The sequence below is a fragment of the Oryza glaberrima genome, chromosome 11 (genome assembly GCF_000147395.1).
Source record: "Oryza glaberrima chromosome 11, OglaRS2, whole genome shotgun sequence".
In the NCBI taxonomy this organism is placed as follows: Eukaryota; Viridiplantae; Streptophyta; class Magnoliopsida; order Poales; family Poaceae; genus Oryza; species Oryza glaberrima.
In genome coordinates, this window is record NC_068336.1 from 2,326,165 (window position 1) to 2,340,992 (window position 14,828).

Below are 14,828 nucleotides of genomic sequence, written 5' to 3' on the forward strand. Positions count from 1 at the left end.
AGAGCAGAGGGGACAGATCAAGATTTTTTTATTATTTAAACAATTTTAATAAGTAAATACCCGTACGTTGCAACGTGTAAACTAAAATTATAACAAATAGAAAAAAATATTAGATGATTAGAATTTAGTTTTTATGATATGAGCTGTTAAAAAAAATCCTTATAAAAATAAAAAAAAAGTTGTAAAAAAAGGCCCATTAGACCCTATCGGCCCTGCTATTACGCGTCCAGCACAAGAATCGCGCGTGGTGCGGTGGCATGATACGGAGGCCGGCCCAACACGGGATCGATATGAGCCATTCGTTTTGATGGACGGCTCAGATTGATTCTAAATCCATCAACACCCTAACCCTAATCACACCTTGACCCGACCGCGAGCTCCACCTTCCGCTCGGCCCCTCCCCGACCGGTGGCGCCTCTCCCCCTCCCCTCCCCTCTCCCGACCGACGGCGCCACTCCTCCTCCGCCGCCCCCTCTCCGCCACTCTCCTCCCCTCCCCTCCTGGCGGCGCCTCTCTCCCTCCCTTCCCCTCTCCCGACCAATGGCGCCGCTCCTCCTCTGTCGCCCCCTCTCCGCTACTCCCTCTCCCCCTTTCCTCCCCTCTTGGTGGCGCCTCTTAGTGTGGCGGCTTCCTGTTAGTAGATCCGGCGGCATCAACGGCGCCGGTCTTTCCCGCGGCCCGATCCACCGGCGGCTTCCCGCGGTGGATCCGACGGTGACGACGGCTATGTGCGTGGTGGTGGCGGCAACTTCTTCCCGCATCGGATCCGACGGTTACGAAGGTGGCGGCGGCTTTCGGTGATGTTTTTTTTTTCCTCTTTCGCTTGATTGTTCTATTGGATTTTGTATCTATGTTTGCAATGAATTTTCGCTGAATCGCTTGTGCATTTGGTTGTTGCTGTGGACTCTGGATGATTTTTTTTATCTTGTACTCTCATCTCGGATGTTGTGGACGAGGGATTTTTTTTAAGGACACTGACAAAAAATTAACGCGTTAACGGACGTGGTGACGAAAGGAAAATAACAAATCTTTTAATTAAAATTATGATAAGATAAGAGGTACAGTGCCATTGTTTTAAAATACCAACACTTATAAAATATTATAGGTGCCAGCTAATTTAAAATCGACAACTATAATATATTATATTATCGGCACCTAAAAAACCGAACAGTGTCTTAGGCCATGTTTAGTTGGGGAAAATTTTTGGCTTGATTATCACATCGGATATACAGACACACATTTAAAATACTGAACGTAGTCCAATAACAAAATAAATTACAGATTCCACTAGGAAACTGTGAGATGAATTTATTAAGCCTAATTAATCCATCATTAGCAAATGTTTGCTGTAACATCACATTATCAGATCATGGCACAATTAGGCTTAAAAGATTTGTCTCGCAATTTATGTAATCTATGTAATTGTTTTTTTTATACTATATTTATGTGTCAAATATTGGATGCGACGGCGTGAAATTTTTTGTTTTGAGGTCTAAACATTGCCTTATCCATCCATCCACAACGGAGATAGTAAGACCAAGCAGGCTAGCTGGCGAGCAATCGAAAGGAACCAAGCCGGCGGAGCCGACCGAGGTGATAAGGACGAGAGCTCCCTGATTTTCTCTCTCTCTCTCTCGTTTTCTCTCCTCTCTCGGTCCTCTCTCTTGGAGTGGCGGAGCTAAGCCGGTAGGCAACGGCGCAAGAGGGGATGCGGCTGGCGACAGGCGGCGGCGGCGGGTGGAGACGGTGCGGTCCAGCGGTGGCAGCGGTGGGAGGCGGCATCGACGGCGATGGCCGCGCTCTCCCCTCCATGGCAGCGTCGTACGACGGCTTCTGCAGCATGCGGCGGCCGCCCGGAGGTGCCATCCCTCCGCCAGATCCAGCGGGAAGAAGGGCTCCGGAGCCGCGCCGCCACCAAATGCGCCGGTCGCCTTGGTGCTGTCCCTGCCGCCGCCCCGTGTCGAGCTCGTCCACAAGCCCGACGACCGCGTCAAGCACTTCCGCCGCCGCACGTCGCCTGCAACCCGACGTGCCTCCTACTACCTTTTGTTTGCCAGCAAATTCATACTCCCTCCTTCCCTAAATGTTTGACACCGTTGACTTTTTTAAACATATTTGACCGTTCGTCTTATTCAAAAACTTTTATGAAATGTGTAAACTTACATGTATACATGAAAGTATATTTAACAATAAATCAAATGATACGAAAAGAATTAATAATTACTTAAATTTTTTGAATAAGACAAACGGTCAAACATTTTTAAAAAATTCAACGGCATTAAATATTTTGGGATGGAGGGAGTACATGATTGCCTTTGTTTGACTTTCTGTATTGCCGGATCGGATTGGGAGGGAGGAAATACTCCCTCCGTTTTAAAATGTTTGACACCGTTGACTTTTTAGCACATGTTTGACCGTTCGTCTTATTAAAAAAATTTGTGAAATATGTAAAACTATATGTGTAAATGAAAGTATATTTAACAATAAATCAAATGATATGAAAAGAATAAATAATTAGTTAAATTTTTTTAATAAGACGAATGGTCAAACACGTACTAAAAGTCAATGGTGTCAAACATTTTAAAACGGAGGGAGTGCATGGTATTAGGTTTATTGTCTATGAATGTGGATGGGGATTTGGGCACCTGTGCATGTGCAATTCTTGTTCATAATTTGTAATCGTGGATGGGGCTTTGGGGGCAGATGCTTACAAGATTGGGTTATTTTGAGAGAATTCAAGTTTCAGTTATTTTGTGGGATGATTCCGATTTCGATTTGGATTGAGAAATCGGATGTTGTGAAAAAAAAAATAGCGCCATGGCGGACGAAAATTATACGCGGTCACTGTTATGACGACCAGAAAAATCTAAATATTTATATTAGTTATAGATATACATGCTATACGCTCGATCGTAGTGCGCACTATGGACCCCTTTTTTTTCAGCAACATTGGAAGAGGTCTATTATCATCACAGACAAAAGGGACGTGCGCACTACGACACTAACTTGGCCACAGTCAAAATTGGAGCTATTCAAAGACTGATCAACAATTATTAATTACATTGTTGCCCTCATGTTAATTGGGATGCCTATATCTTTATGTCTTCCTATGCTAAACACGAATATAATTTTCAAGATGAAACGGATTAAATATTTTATATTTCCATTCTAAAATATAGCAACTTTATATAACCATAAGTTATTATATTTTAAGATGGAGGTAATAGCTTCTAGCGGTAACGTACGCCTTTATCTGGCACTGACTCTGATAGTCTCGTTTGGTTCAGCTGCTTTTTTATAAGTTTCATTGGCAAATTGATTTTCCTTTATATTCCATTTCGTAAATCTTCTGGTAATCGCAACTATTTAGAAAATCTGTAGATCCCTAAAAACATCTCCGACGGAATAGCTATCTCACTCCCCAAGTTAAAGTTTGACAATTTTGGATGAAAAACACACTCCAAGATACTTGCTAACCGGATGGCCAAGCTCCTCCCTCGCTGGCCAAAGTTGGCCAGCCAAAATTGCCTTGCCAATCGTGGGCCCCATATAGGGCCTACCCATTTTCCCCTTTCTCCGTTTCTGGGAGAAACGAGCGCGCTGCCCTCTCTCTCCATCCGCCATCTCCTCGATCGAGCGCGCCACCGGCACCATCCCTCCATCGCGCTATCGTTGCCATCGACCTGCACCGCCCGCGTCGTTGTCGCCGGCCTCCGCCGCCTGCGCCGCTCCTGCCGGCCGACCGTCTCCCTCGCTTTCGCCTTCCCTTCTCCAACGTTGGCCGTGCAATGGCCCTCCAAATTGCTGCTCCACCTCGCCTCACCCCGGCGCTGCCGTCCCCCGCTGCGGCCGCCATCCGCTGAGGGAGGAGTGCAGCCGCCAGATCCGCCGTCCGGAGCTCCGGTTGCCGCCTCCATCTGCGTCTCGACCAATGCCCTCCCTTGTCTCCGTGCTCCCGTCTCCCCTTCTCTCTCCCACATCTCTAGCGGTGGCGGAACCTCATCGTATCCTCCTCGCCGCTGTTGCCGACGTCAATACGCCCTCCGCCGCACAGGTTCGGCCAGCGGAGATGAGAGGAGAGAAGAAGAAGAAGAAGAAGAAGAAGAAGAAGAAGGAGAGAGAGAGAGAGGAGGGGTTGAGAAGGGGTGAAAAATAACTAGGGAGGTTGACACGTGGGACTCACTAGTATAGTGGAGAACTGTAATAGAGAAGTTGTTGGAGTGAAAGGCAAATTTGATTGTCCGAATTTTCGGCAAGCTGACTAAATGCATATTTGGAGAGTAAGATTTGAAGATGCTGTTGAAGATGGTCTGAACAATTAAGATTCTCATGCATTATTTAAGATTGGGTAGATGCGGAATTAATCCAGAAAATGAACTAGTGACATGGCAACCTAGAGATAACAATCGGGGGAACTATATATAAAAGTTGGAGAGCAATTTTACATCGTCATAATTCAATCAATAAAACAAAGTACTAGTATTAAGAGTAGGTTTTAGTTTCCACAACAACTTTAAAAACAATCACAAGCTAACAACCACAAATTGGCCCTAGCCTAGCAGAGTGGTAAGTTAGTACTAGTAGCTAGCCGGTGGCTGGTGCAAGTGCAACGCAATTACCAGAACCCCCTCTGTTTTGGGTAGATATGGCTACTGGGCTAGCTATAGTGACGCGTTGAACTTGTCGCCGTACGTCTCTTTTTGACAGTGCTGGAGATTGACCAACTGAACCGACCTACTCCCTCCGTTAAAAAAAAAAAAAGACAAACTTTGGATTTTCGTATCCAACGTTTAACCGTCCATCTTATTTAAAAAAAATATGAAAAAAATTAAAAAGACAAGTCACGCATAAAGTATTAATCATGTTTTATTATCTGACAACAATGAAAATATGTATTAATTATAAACAAATTTATATAAGACAGACAGTCAAATATTAGATACGGAAATCCAGGGTTTGTCTTTTTTAGATGGAGGGAGTAGCTTGTCTGGTTCTGATCCGAACATTCCCAATTATATTATTTCTTTCGTGAGAAAACCGTACTCTCCCGTTTCTAAATATTTGATACCATTATTTTTTTTTAAATATGTTTGACCGTTCATCTTATAAAAAAAATAATTAATTATTAATTATTTTTCTATCATTTGATCTATTGTTAAATATATTTATATGTACACATATACTTTTACATATTTAAAAAAATTTAAATAAGACGAACGATTAAATATGTGTTAAAAGTTAATGGTGCCAAGTACTTAGAAACGGAGGGAGAGTATATCGAGATGTTGTAGGCCAGGTGCATTTGCAACGACGATCTCCATATCGCTCGCGCGGCCGATCGAGCCGAGCCGAGCGTGAGGGATACGGCCGGCCGCGGCTGCCGATCGATGATGTAGCTGCTAGGTAGCTAGTGGGGCGGCGCCGCCGCAATGCCGCGCGCGCATGCGAAGTCGACGACGACGACGACATGCGCGTGCGGGTGCGTCGCTGTCGATCTAGAGACCGACATAGATGCGGCTGACGACGATGGATCGATGGATGGATGGATGCTTGTCGTTGTCGATCGTCGTCGTCGTAGTACGCGCTCGCTCGCTCTCGGGCCCAGCTAGCAGCTGCATGCAGCGCGTTAATTCGCGCGTGCGTACGTGGGCGTTTAAAAAAAAAGCTAAGCTAGCTAGCTAGGTCCCACATATATCCGGTTACTGATAGACAAGCAGGCTAAGGCCGTGTTTAGATGGGACTAAAAACTTTTAAGTCCCTATTACATCGGATGTTTAGACGCTAATAATAAATATTAAATGTAGACTATTAATAAAACTCATTTATAATCTTGGACTAATTCGCGAGATGAATCTATTGAGCCTAATTAATCCACAATTAGCCTATGTGATGCTACAGTAAACATCCTCTAATTATAGATTAGTTAGGCTTATAAAGTTTGTCTCGCGAATTAGCTTTCATTTATATAATTAATTTTATAAGTAGTCTATATTTAATACTCTAAATTAGTGTCTAAACACATGGACTAGTTAAGTCCTGATCCAAACACCACCTAAGCAAGCTGTGTCTCCCTGCGTGTATATATGTAGCGCCTCCCCGGCCGTGTCTGTCACTCTGTTATCAGCAGAAAGATCTCTTCGAGTTGGTAAGCCGAAAGGCGTATGGAAAAGACTTGTGTGAGGTACAAGGGCGGATCTACAGTGTTTCTGATTCCGAAGATCTTCAATCAGATCTCTGTACATAAAACCAAAACTGGTCATATCTAGAAGATGACACTAATTAGGGCGGAGGGGTCATTATCATGACAAGTATGGTGTAATACTCCGTCCATTCTAATTTGATCATTCCGGCCAGCCGGCCCTAAGATTTTTGAGGTTTTTGCAAATTGATTATCTTCTAACAGGTGTTTGTGCGTTTATTCACACATAAGTAAATTAATGGCATCGTTGCATATCTGTTCGTTTATATGAGCAGAAGAAAAAACTATCATAACATGTCTGTTTGTTTATCTGTGCATACAGGAGTAAATAACATCGTTGCATGCCCACAAGCATGCCTAAAACAACACCTTGATCAACGAGGTTTAACTTTAGAATGAATGATATTTTATTACCTTGGTCTTAGTGCCATTTGTAAATATGATGATCAAATCAAGATGAAGAGAATTTTTAATAGTAAACAGTTGCCCAACCCTAAACATGTTACTCCATCTTTATGTTTTTTATTGGCTCTTTTGGTCTATAATTATACCACAAAACAAGTGAGATACTATGCGTAATACTATAGCTTATTATCATTTATAGTCTATATGGGACTCTAGCTATTAACACCCATACTCCATAATAAGACGATTTAGGGGTTTTATTAATAAATATGAACCAAAACACTACCTTTTCTTTTGGGGGACAATATATTATGATGCAATTCTATTGACGGTAAACGATGCTAAATCAAATTTAATGTTATATTTGCAAATTTAATCAGAAGTTGATGTGAATCAAAGGGAAAGGTATATCCTCTCAATTCAGAACTAGGAAGTAGGAACTAGGAGCCTTTCATCTTCACTTCTTGAGCGGTAGGTAGACACCACAAAAATAAATCGCTGATCGGCGGAGGCCCAATGGGCCTGTGCAAGGAGAGAGCAAGCAGGAGCTGTAGGATGGGAATGGACCTTGGGTATGGTAGAACTGCACGCCCGTGAAGGCGTGAAGTTACGGGGAGTTCCCAGTAGGCGCGTACGCGCCGCGAGCATAACTAGCACGCACGCGGCGCGCCGCACGTTCTTAGAAGGACACGGTAGCCTAACTAGTTAATGATAATGACAGTAATTAACAATAGATTTTTTATTTTATTAGGAGATTTTTTTTACTAATAGATTGAAAAAATTTAAGTTACATTTGAAAACTTTTGACTTAAGATTTAAACTTTGAACTCAAATTTTAAAAACTTTCAACTCAAACTTTGAACATTTTCAATTTGCAAGAAAAATTTTTAAAACTTTCAACTCGAGATTTAAAAACTTTCAACTCAAATTTAAAATTTTTTAACTTGAGATCTGAAAACTTTCAGCTCGGATTTAAAAACTTTCAACTCGAGATTTAAAAACTTTCAACTTGAGATTTGAAATTTTTAAATTAAGATTTAAAAATTTTCAAGTCAAAATTTAAAAACTTTCAAAAAAAAACATTTGCTGCTGGAAGATTAAAAAGTAATCAGGAAAAAAGAAAAAAAAAAGGAAAGCGAAAGAATAATCATGGAAGAAAAAAAAGCAGAAAATAAAACAGCAGTGGTTAGATTTCGTGCGCGCGCCGCGTGGGCCGTATGGGCTGGGAGTGCGCGCTGCCGGCATGCGCGCGAATTAGGATTCTCGGAAGTTACGTACTTCAGTAAGTCAGACGATCCGGATCTGCCATTCCTCGTATTTTGTTGGTTTGATTTGATAATTGCATGTGTTGGTTGGTAATTGCCTGTGTTTAGAGACCGTTTTAATTTTTTGGTGGCTCCTACTCCTTTCTGGTTTAGCCTTCCCACATGATCACAGATCGCTAGCACTATTCTTGGCATGGCTAAATTATTCACCCCCAATCTCCGCCCGCAGGCTTGCCGTCCTCCAACCCCAGCTTCTCCTGTCCACTCATCCATGGCCATATATCAGCTTACGTTCACCGCGAGATTGGAGGAGATTGGGATTACATACATGTCCGGAAAAGAACTTCAGATTAATTAGCAGCAATGGTGTCCTCCCATGCAGCCATCGTCTTCTTCCTCGTCGCCGCGTCGTCGCTCCTCTCATGTACGTGCATGCATGTCTGTATAGTATCTTCCGGTCGATCAGTTTGATATATCTCTGCGAGAATGTGGCGGTGCAGACGGTGAGGCGGCGCCGAAGATGACGGCGGTGGCGGCGGACTACGGGTACCCGGCGGACTACGGGTACGCGGCGGGGAGCAAGCTGGGGCCGGAGAACTGGGGGAAGCTGAGCCCGGCGTACAAGCTGTGCGGCGACGGCAAGAAGCAGTCGCCCATCGACATCGTCACCAAGCAGGCCATCTCCAACCCCAACCTCGACTCACTCAACCGCACCTACACCGCCTCCGACGGCACCCTCGTCAACAACGGCAAGGACATCTTGGCAAGCCATCTAACCTAACTAGCTAGACCTACCTACATTGGGATATTTTTTGAATTTGTTTTTATTTTTAATTCTAAAAACAAACATTTCTCATTCATATTTTCAATATCTGAACCTTTTGACCATGGGTTGGCGTGGCAAAATAATACTGTCATGTCGGTCTGAATACACGGTGTGGTAGAAATAAATTTTCATGCTGGTTTTAGGTGACGTGATATGTTATTTTACCATGGTAGGCAGGTTGGCGTGGCCAAAAGATTCAGATTTTGGAAATAAATTTAAGAAGGGTTTGTTTTTGAAATAAAAAAATTTAGAAAAGTTCAAGAAAAAAAATAAAAAAATTCTCCATTGGGAAAACTCTATTCATCCCTTCAAGAGATATCCCCTTATTTTTGCATGTCACTTAAAAAGTCATTAAAAATTTTGAAAAAATTTAGTAGCATATGTAATATGTCTCTTTACAAACATACATATTCAAATTCAACTTGTACATATAGAAACAAAAATAACAAATTTGACTATGAATAGAACGCGTAATTCACTGTCAAATTTATTATTTTTGTTTCGAATTGTATAAGAATTTTAACTTGCATGTCTGCGAAAAGATATATCATATATTGATCTATCTTGATGAAATTTTTTTTAATTTTTCGATAACGTTTTAAACGTCATGCACAAAACGAGAGAATATCCCCCGAGGGACAAAAATCCACTTCCCCTTCATTGTTGCATTATCCAATGGAGCTAGCTAGCAGAGATTTGATTGATTGGCATATCGAACCATGGCGCAGATGGCGTTCGAGCCAGACAAGGTGGGTACGGTGACGGTGAACGGCAAGGTGTACAGCTTCAGGCGGGTGCACTGGCACGCGCCGTCGGAGCACACCATCAACGGGGAGAAGCACCCGCTGGAGCTCCAGATGGTGCACGCTGCCGCCGACGGCAGCCTCGCCGTCATCGCCATCCTCTACAAGTACGGCGCCCCGGACTCCTTCTACTTCCAGCTCAAGAGGAAGCTCGCCGAGCTCGCCGCCGACGGATGCAGCTTCGGCGAGGAGAACGCCCAGGTCGCCCTCGGCCTCGTCCACCTCCGCTCGCTGCAGAAGCGGACGGGGAGCTACTTCCGCTACGCCGGCTCGCTGACGGCGCCGCCGTGCACCGAGGACGTCATCTGGAGCGTGGTCGGCAAGATCAGGCAGATCAGCCAGGAGCAGGTCGCCCTCATCACCGCGCTGCTCCCCGCCGGCGGCGCGAGGCCGACGCAGCCGCTCAACGGCCGCACCGTGCAGTTCTACAACCCGCCCAACAGCACCATCTCCTTCAAGGTCTAGTAGCCCCAGGCCCAATGGGCTTTGGCCCATTTATATATACTATATGGGTTGCATTGGGCTGCACGGGCCCTGAAATTGATTGAAGGATCTCAATTTTTGAGATTTTTCTTGTTTCTGGAGAAAAAAATTCATGTACTGTTGCTTAGATAGGCCCTTATCTATAGTATAGTAACATATGTATATGAATTTAATTTTAGGATTTGGAAACATGGTTGCTTATCCTCACTTGGAATTAGGCTTTTAAAAGTCGAGCACATGTGCACTTGTTTTTCATTCAAACATTAGCCTGTCGCATAGATAGTCTTTTTCTTAATAATTAGAGCTGATTTGAATTTTACAATTCGGTTTTAAGAGCATGCTGTTAGTTTTTTTTTTTAGCATTTTCAACCTTTTCAAACTAGACATAACATTACCAACACAATCCTACTAATTTTTGATATATAATTCCAGAACTTTCTACTATCACAATTTTTACTAAAATTTGGTAAGTTATCAAACTAAACATGACACAATCTTACCTTACCAATTTTTTTAAAAAAAAATAAAGTGGACAAGCCCTAAAATAAATTTTACGTTTTTCTATTCCATGCTTCCATTCCTCAACCCTCTTTCCACGATTGCTAAGGAGACCATCAAAAAATCTACATAGGATTATTTTGAAAATCACATTTCAAAACTTTGTCTTTTTAGAAAAAAAAAAGTTATGCCAAGCAGGACCAACATCGAAGACCATGGAAACTAATTAGTATAATCAATCCAAATACGAAATCTTCTGATAGTTTTCATACAACACTCCACCCAACAAACTATTCAAATCTCAACAAACAAAAACAAGCCAAAAAAATTAAACCAAAATTAAATGGAGAAGGAGCCCAAAAAAATGTGTCCTAACTGCAGTATGTACACATCTCAACTACACCGAAAGCACCGGCACCAACTAACAGCAACAGAGACTCGTACCAAACCCAAATAGTCCTCTACTACAACGGCCCAGATCTCGCCACGCGTCCATCCGGCTCCATCTCGGTCGCCCAATCCGCCGCCCGCCTCCCCGACGCGAACCGCATCATCCCTCCCAACCCCGGCGCCATCGCCGCCGCCGCCGCCGGCGTCGCCTCCTCGACCTCCTTCGGCTCTCCCCGCCTCGACGCCCATGGAGGCGGCGGAGGCGGGGACTGGTCGACGCACTCCACGGCGTTCTTCTTCCGCGAGTGACTCCGGCGGAACAGACCGCCGAGCCCGGGGCAGCAGCCACCGGCGGGGACAATCCGCCCCGCCGGCCGGCGACCCCGGCGCGCGCGCTCACGGTCGGAGAGGACCTTGCCGATGCAGGAGACCTTGGGCGACGTCGGTTCGTGCTCGGGGACGGCCGCCTTGGGGTTGCGGCCGCCGCCTCCCGTGACGGCCACCTTCTTGGGGAACATCGCCGGCGGGTGGTGGCGGTTCTTGCCGCCCTGCCCGAGCTTCCCCGATATCCCGATGATGGGCGCCGCCGTGGGCTTGAGGTTGCCGGAGAACCTCTGCGACCCGCCGTTGTGGGCGCCGGGGAGGTGGTTCTTGAGGATGCACTTGGGGTTGGTGTTCTCCTTGAGCGAGTCGTCGCGGTCGTAGACGCCGCCGACGTCCGACCAGGCGATGTCGTCGCCGATCCGCAGCCGGGTGGACTCCGGTGGGTCGCCGGAGAGGTCGCGCGCGGAGGAGGCCATCGGAGAAGAAGAAGAGAGAGAGAGAGGTGTGTGGAAACGGAGGGAAAGGGTCTCGTCGTCGGCGGCGGGTGGCGTGGTTTTAAAGGAGTTTGTGCAAGTTTGGTATGGTTTTGGATGGATGGATGGCTATGTGTTGTGTGATTGCAAGAGGCTGACTTGTCATTTTCTAGGAGTATGTTTTTTTGTAATTTCTTGGTTTAGTAAACGATTTAGAGTTGAAACAAGGAAGGTGGGATTTAGGTGAACCTGGTTTACATGGCTCCTATAAAGAAACGCATGAATTCTTTTATATAGGTTTAATTTAATTCCCACACAATTCATAAAGAAAATCCCTTGCAAAGGAGGCCAAGAGTGATTTTTGTAGGGTTTAAACTGATTCCTGTAAAACCATGTGTTTATAAGATGTTACAACAAATCAAGTTAGATTATTTAATATTTTACCTTGATTTCTTCTTAGCAAACAAATGTTCGCATTAACTGACACTCCTTTAACTCTTTTGGGCTCCTTTAAATCGCAATAATGAAATAAAAAAAATGAAAGAATAGAAAGAGCACATAATGCTAAAAGGAATAGAAGTGTAAGACATATGCCTGTAAAACACAGGAATGACTATTTAATTGGACCGTAGGAAAAACACAGGAATTGGATGAGAGAGATAAACTCATTAGAAATTAGAAATTTTCCAAGAGCCTTGAGCTCTTGCTAAGTGTCATCCAAGATATCTATATGATTTTCCATTTCATAGGAATTTCACAAGATTGGATAGGATTCAATCATTTCATTCATAGCCATTCATAGGAGTTTTTCCTATAGGATTAAAATCTCCAAAATTTCTATGTTTTTCTCAGAATCAAAGGGGCCTTTAGCATGATAAATTAGTAATAGTACTTGACATATCACACTCAGAGCATGTTTGGTATAGCTCCAACTCCAGCTCCACCTGTTATGAATCTAGAGCTCAGCTAAACAATTTCAACTCCACCTAAAATAGGAGTGTAGCTCTCTCACAAAATAAACCAGAGAAGTAGAGTTAGGTTTAGTCCGCTCCACAACTCACTCCAGATCCAACTCTTGAATCTAAATTTAGGAGTTAAATCTCTACCAATAGACCCTCGCTCGGCCAAGCCACCCATGAACAGTGTTTTTCTAAATATGTACTACTACTACTTGCAGCTGGTCTATTGAACCATGCTCAGGTGAAGAGGTAGGGAAGGAGACAGCATCAAGTATAATACGGGTATTTGGTTTACCTTGAGACTAACGACAGGTTTTGGGAGACGTTTCTAGCTGCTGTTGCCCAGTTTTCCAAGCTAATACTAGTGCAGTCGTGCAGGGATGCAGGCATGCAGCAGCCGACCAGCCACCCCGAAATCCCGCGGTTTCGGACTTTTTTGACCCTTGGACTCTGCACTTTGCTCCGTTTTACAGTGCTGCTCCCGCTTCCCCGCAACTCAACCTCTTTCTTTGCTCTCCTCAAACCGAACCTTCTCTGCCATCGTCTTCCTCTTTTCAGAAACTGTCTCTCTTCTACTGCTGATGAAGCTGATCATCACAATCTTGCTTTGCTATGATCAGAGCAAGTTCTCGTCAGGTTTAATTTCAGGTGGTCAAACAATTGCAGTATGAGCAGTAGTAGTTTGTATTACTGTCACTGTCAGCGCCATATCTTTCTTGATCTTACAGGCAAGCAAAAGCTCTGTAGAGAGTTTTAGCTTACTGTTCTGATCGCGATCGTTCGCTGTGTGCCGTTGATTGCCCATCACGTCTGCTGATACTACACTCTGACTTCCATGCACATATGACTGCTACTAGTAATCCAGGCAATCCAGCTGGTATCAAGCAGGATCACTGCCTCTGACGACATCACTACTGGCTTTAGCTTAACTGGCAACAGGTTACTGAAGATCGCAGAATGTTCCAACGAAGCTGGTGACCAGCTTACTCCTAAAATTCTTAGCTGCATCACCTATAGTGATGTTGTTTTTCTTGCTCTGATTAATCAATCACATTTCATCGCAAAAGGCCGTTTCATCATCATACCTTTGTCATCTTCAGGGTTCCATTTGGAAAAATGAATGCGGAAAATTCATCCTAAGCATCCATCTTTTGACCAGGGCACACATGCTTCTACTACTACTACAATTTCTACCAATCAACGCAGGCGATAGACTTGCATAGCAGCCAAAACGCCTGAGCCTGACCTTGATGTCAACATCGGGATGACGCCGAAAGAATTTGCAAAGGTAACACTGCATTGACCGCAAGAACAAAGCAGAGTGGAAGATTCAGAGAGCAAGAGTTCACACTGCAAAAAAGCAATTTTACGGCAAAAGCAAACGCTTGCTTTGCTTGACCAGCAGATACAGGGTTTGAAAGCATGAGTAGTGCTATGCTCTCTCTTTTATCGATCGATTTGTCTGCAGAAAGTTGTACCCACGTCTTGTTAGCTGCCGAATTATAAGAAACTTTGTTGGCTGATGAAACTGCGTGTAGGTGTTTAATCAATTTAATCATCCGCCCTGCTTTTAAAGAGACCAGAGGTTGGAGCACCGTTTTAGAAGCCTGTTGTTGGTTCATCTGTTGCGTCATGCTAGTACAGCTTCAGAGCATTTCTCTGTCCTGTTCCAAAAAGCTCAACTACTTTTATTTAAATAATTGGGTGAATTACTATCATGAATCATCTATTTATTTTAGAAAAAAATATTTTAAAAAGTAAACTTATCGGTAATTAATATCGTAATCTCGTAAAAAACTATCACCATAACATCGTAAATATAATAGATTATTTTTAGATAATATAATAAAAATTGGCTTACGCACAACCATACTCGTCGATACGAGAATTTGAACCTGATAGGTGAAATTACATACTCACGACTCCATCTCTCAACAGTAATATTTTCACAACTTATTACTTCTACATTTTTTTTTAAGATTTTGGGCATACAGGAAGACTCGTTCTACTACTACTCCCTCCGGGCTGATAATACTTGTCGTTTTAGACAAGGGTGAGGTCAAACTTTAGAATATTTGATTATGAATCATTTTTAAAATATTTGTCTTTCAAATATGGTGACTACATGTATAGATTAGTCTTAAAAAGTACTTTAATAAAATCATATATTTTTTCACACTTTTATACATATTATAATAGAAAA

At 43.5% G+C, this 14,828-nt stretch overlaps 2 protein-coding genes across 2 annotated transcripts; one reads left to right on the plus strand and one right to left on the minus strand.

The window, feature by feature from the left end:
* The first annotated feature begins 8,156 nt into the window (after nt 1–8,156).
* On the plus strand, nt 8,157–10,277 carry LOC127755195 (alpha carbonic anhydrase 7-like). Its single transcript, XM_052280852.1, has 3 exons — nt 8,157–8,293; nt 8,370–8,632; nt 9,424–10,277. The coding sequence occupies exons 1-3, from the start codon at nt 8,233–8,235 to the stop codon at nt 9,961–9,963; spliced, it is 864 nt and encodes a 287-aa protein (XP_052136812.1). The 5' UTR covers nt 8,157–8,232; the 3' UTR covers nt 9,964–10,277.
* A 413-nt stretch (nt 10,278–10,690) lies between these two features.
* On the minus strand, nt 10,691–11,844 carry LOC127754990 (uncharacterized). Its single transcript, XM_052280608.1, has one exon. It carries the CDS (start codon nt 11,667–11,669, stop codon nt 10,944–10,946), a length of 726 nt encoding a protein of 241 aa, XP_052136568.1. The 5' UTR covers nt 11,670–11,844; the 3' UTR covers nt 10,691–10,943.
* Between the last annotated feature and the right edge of the window lie 2,984 nt (nt 11,845–14,828).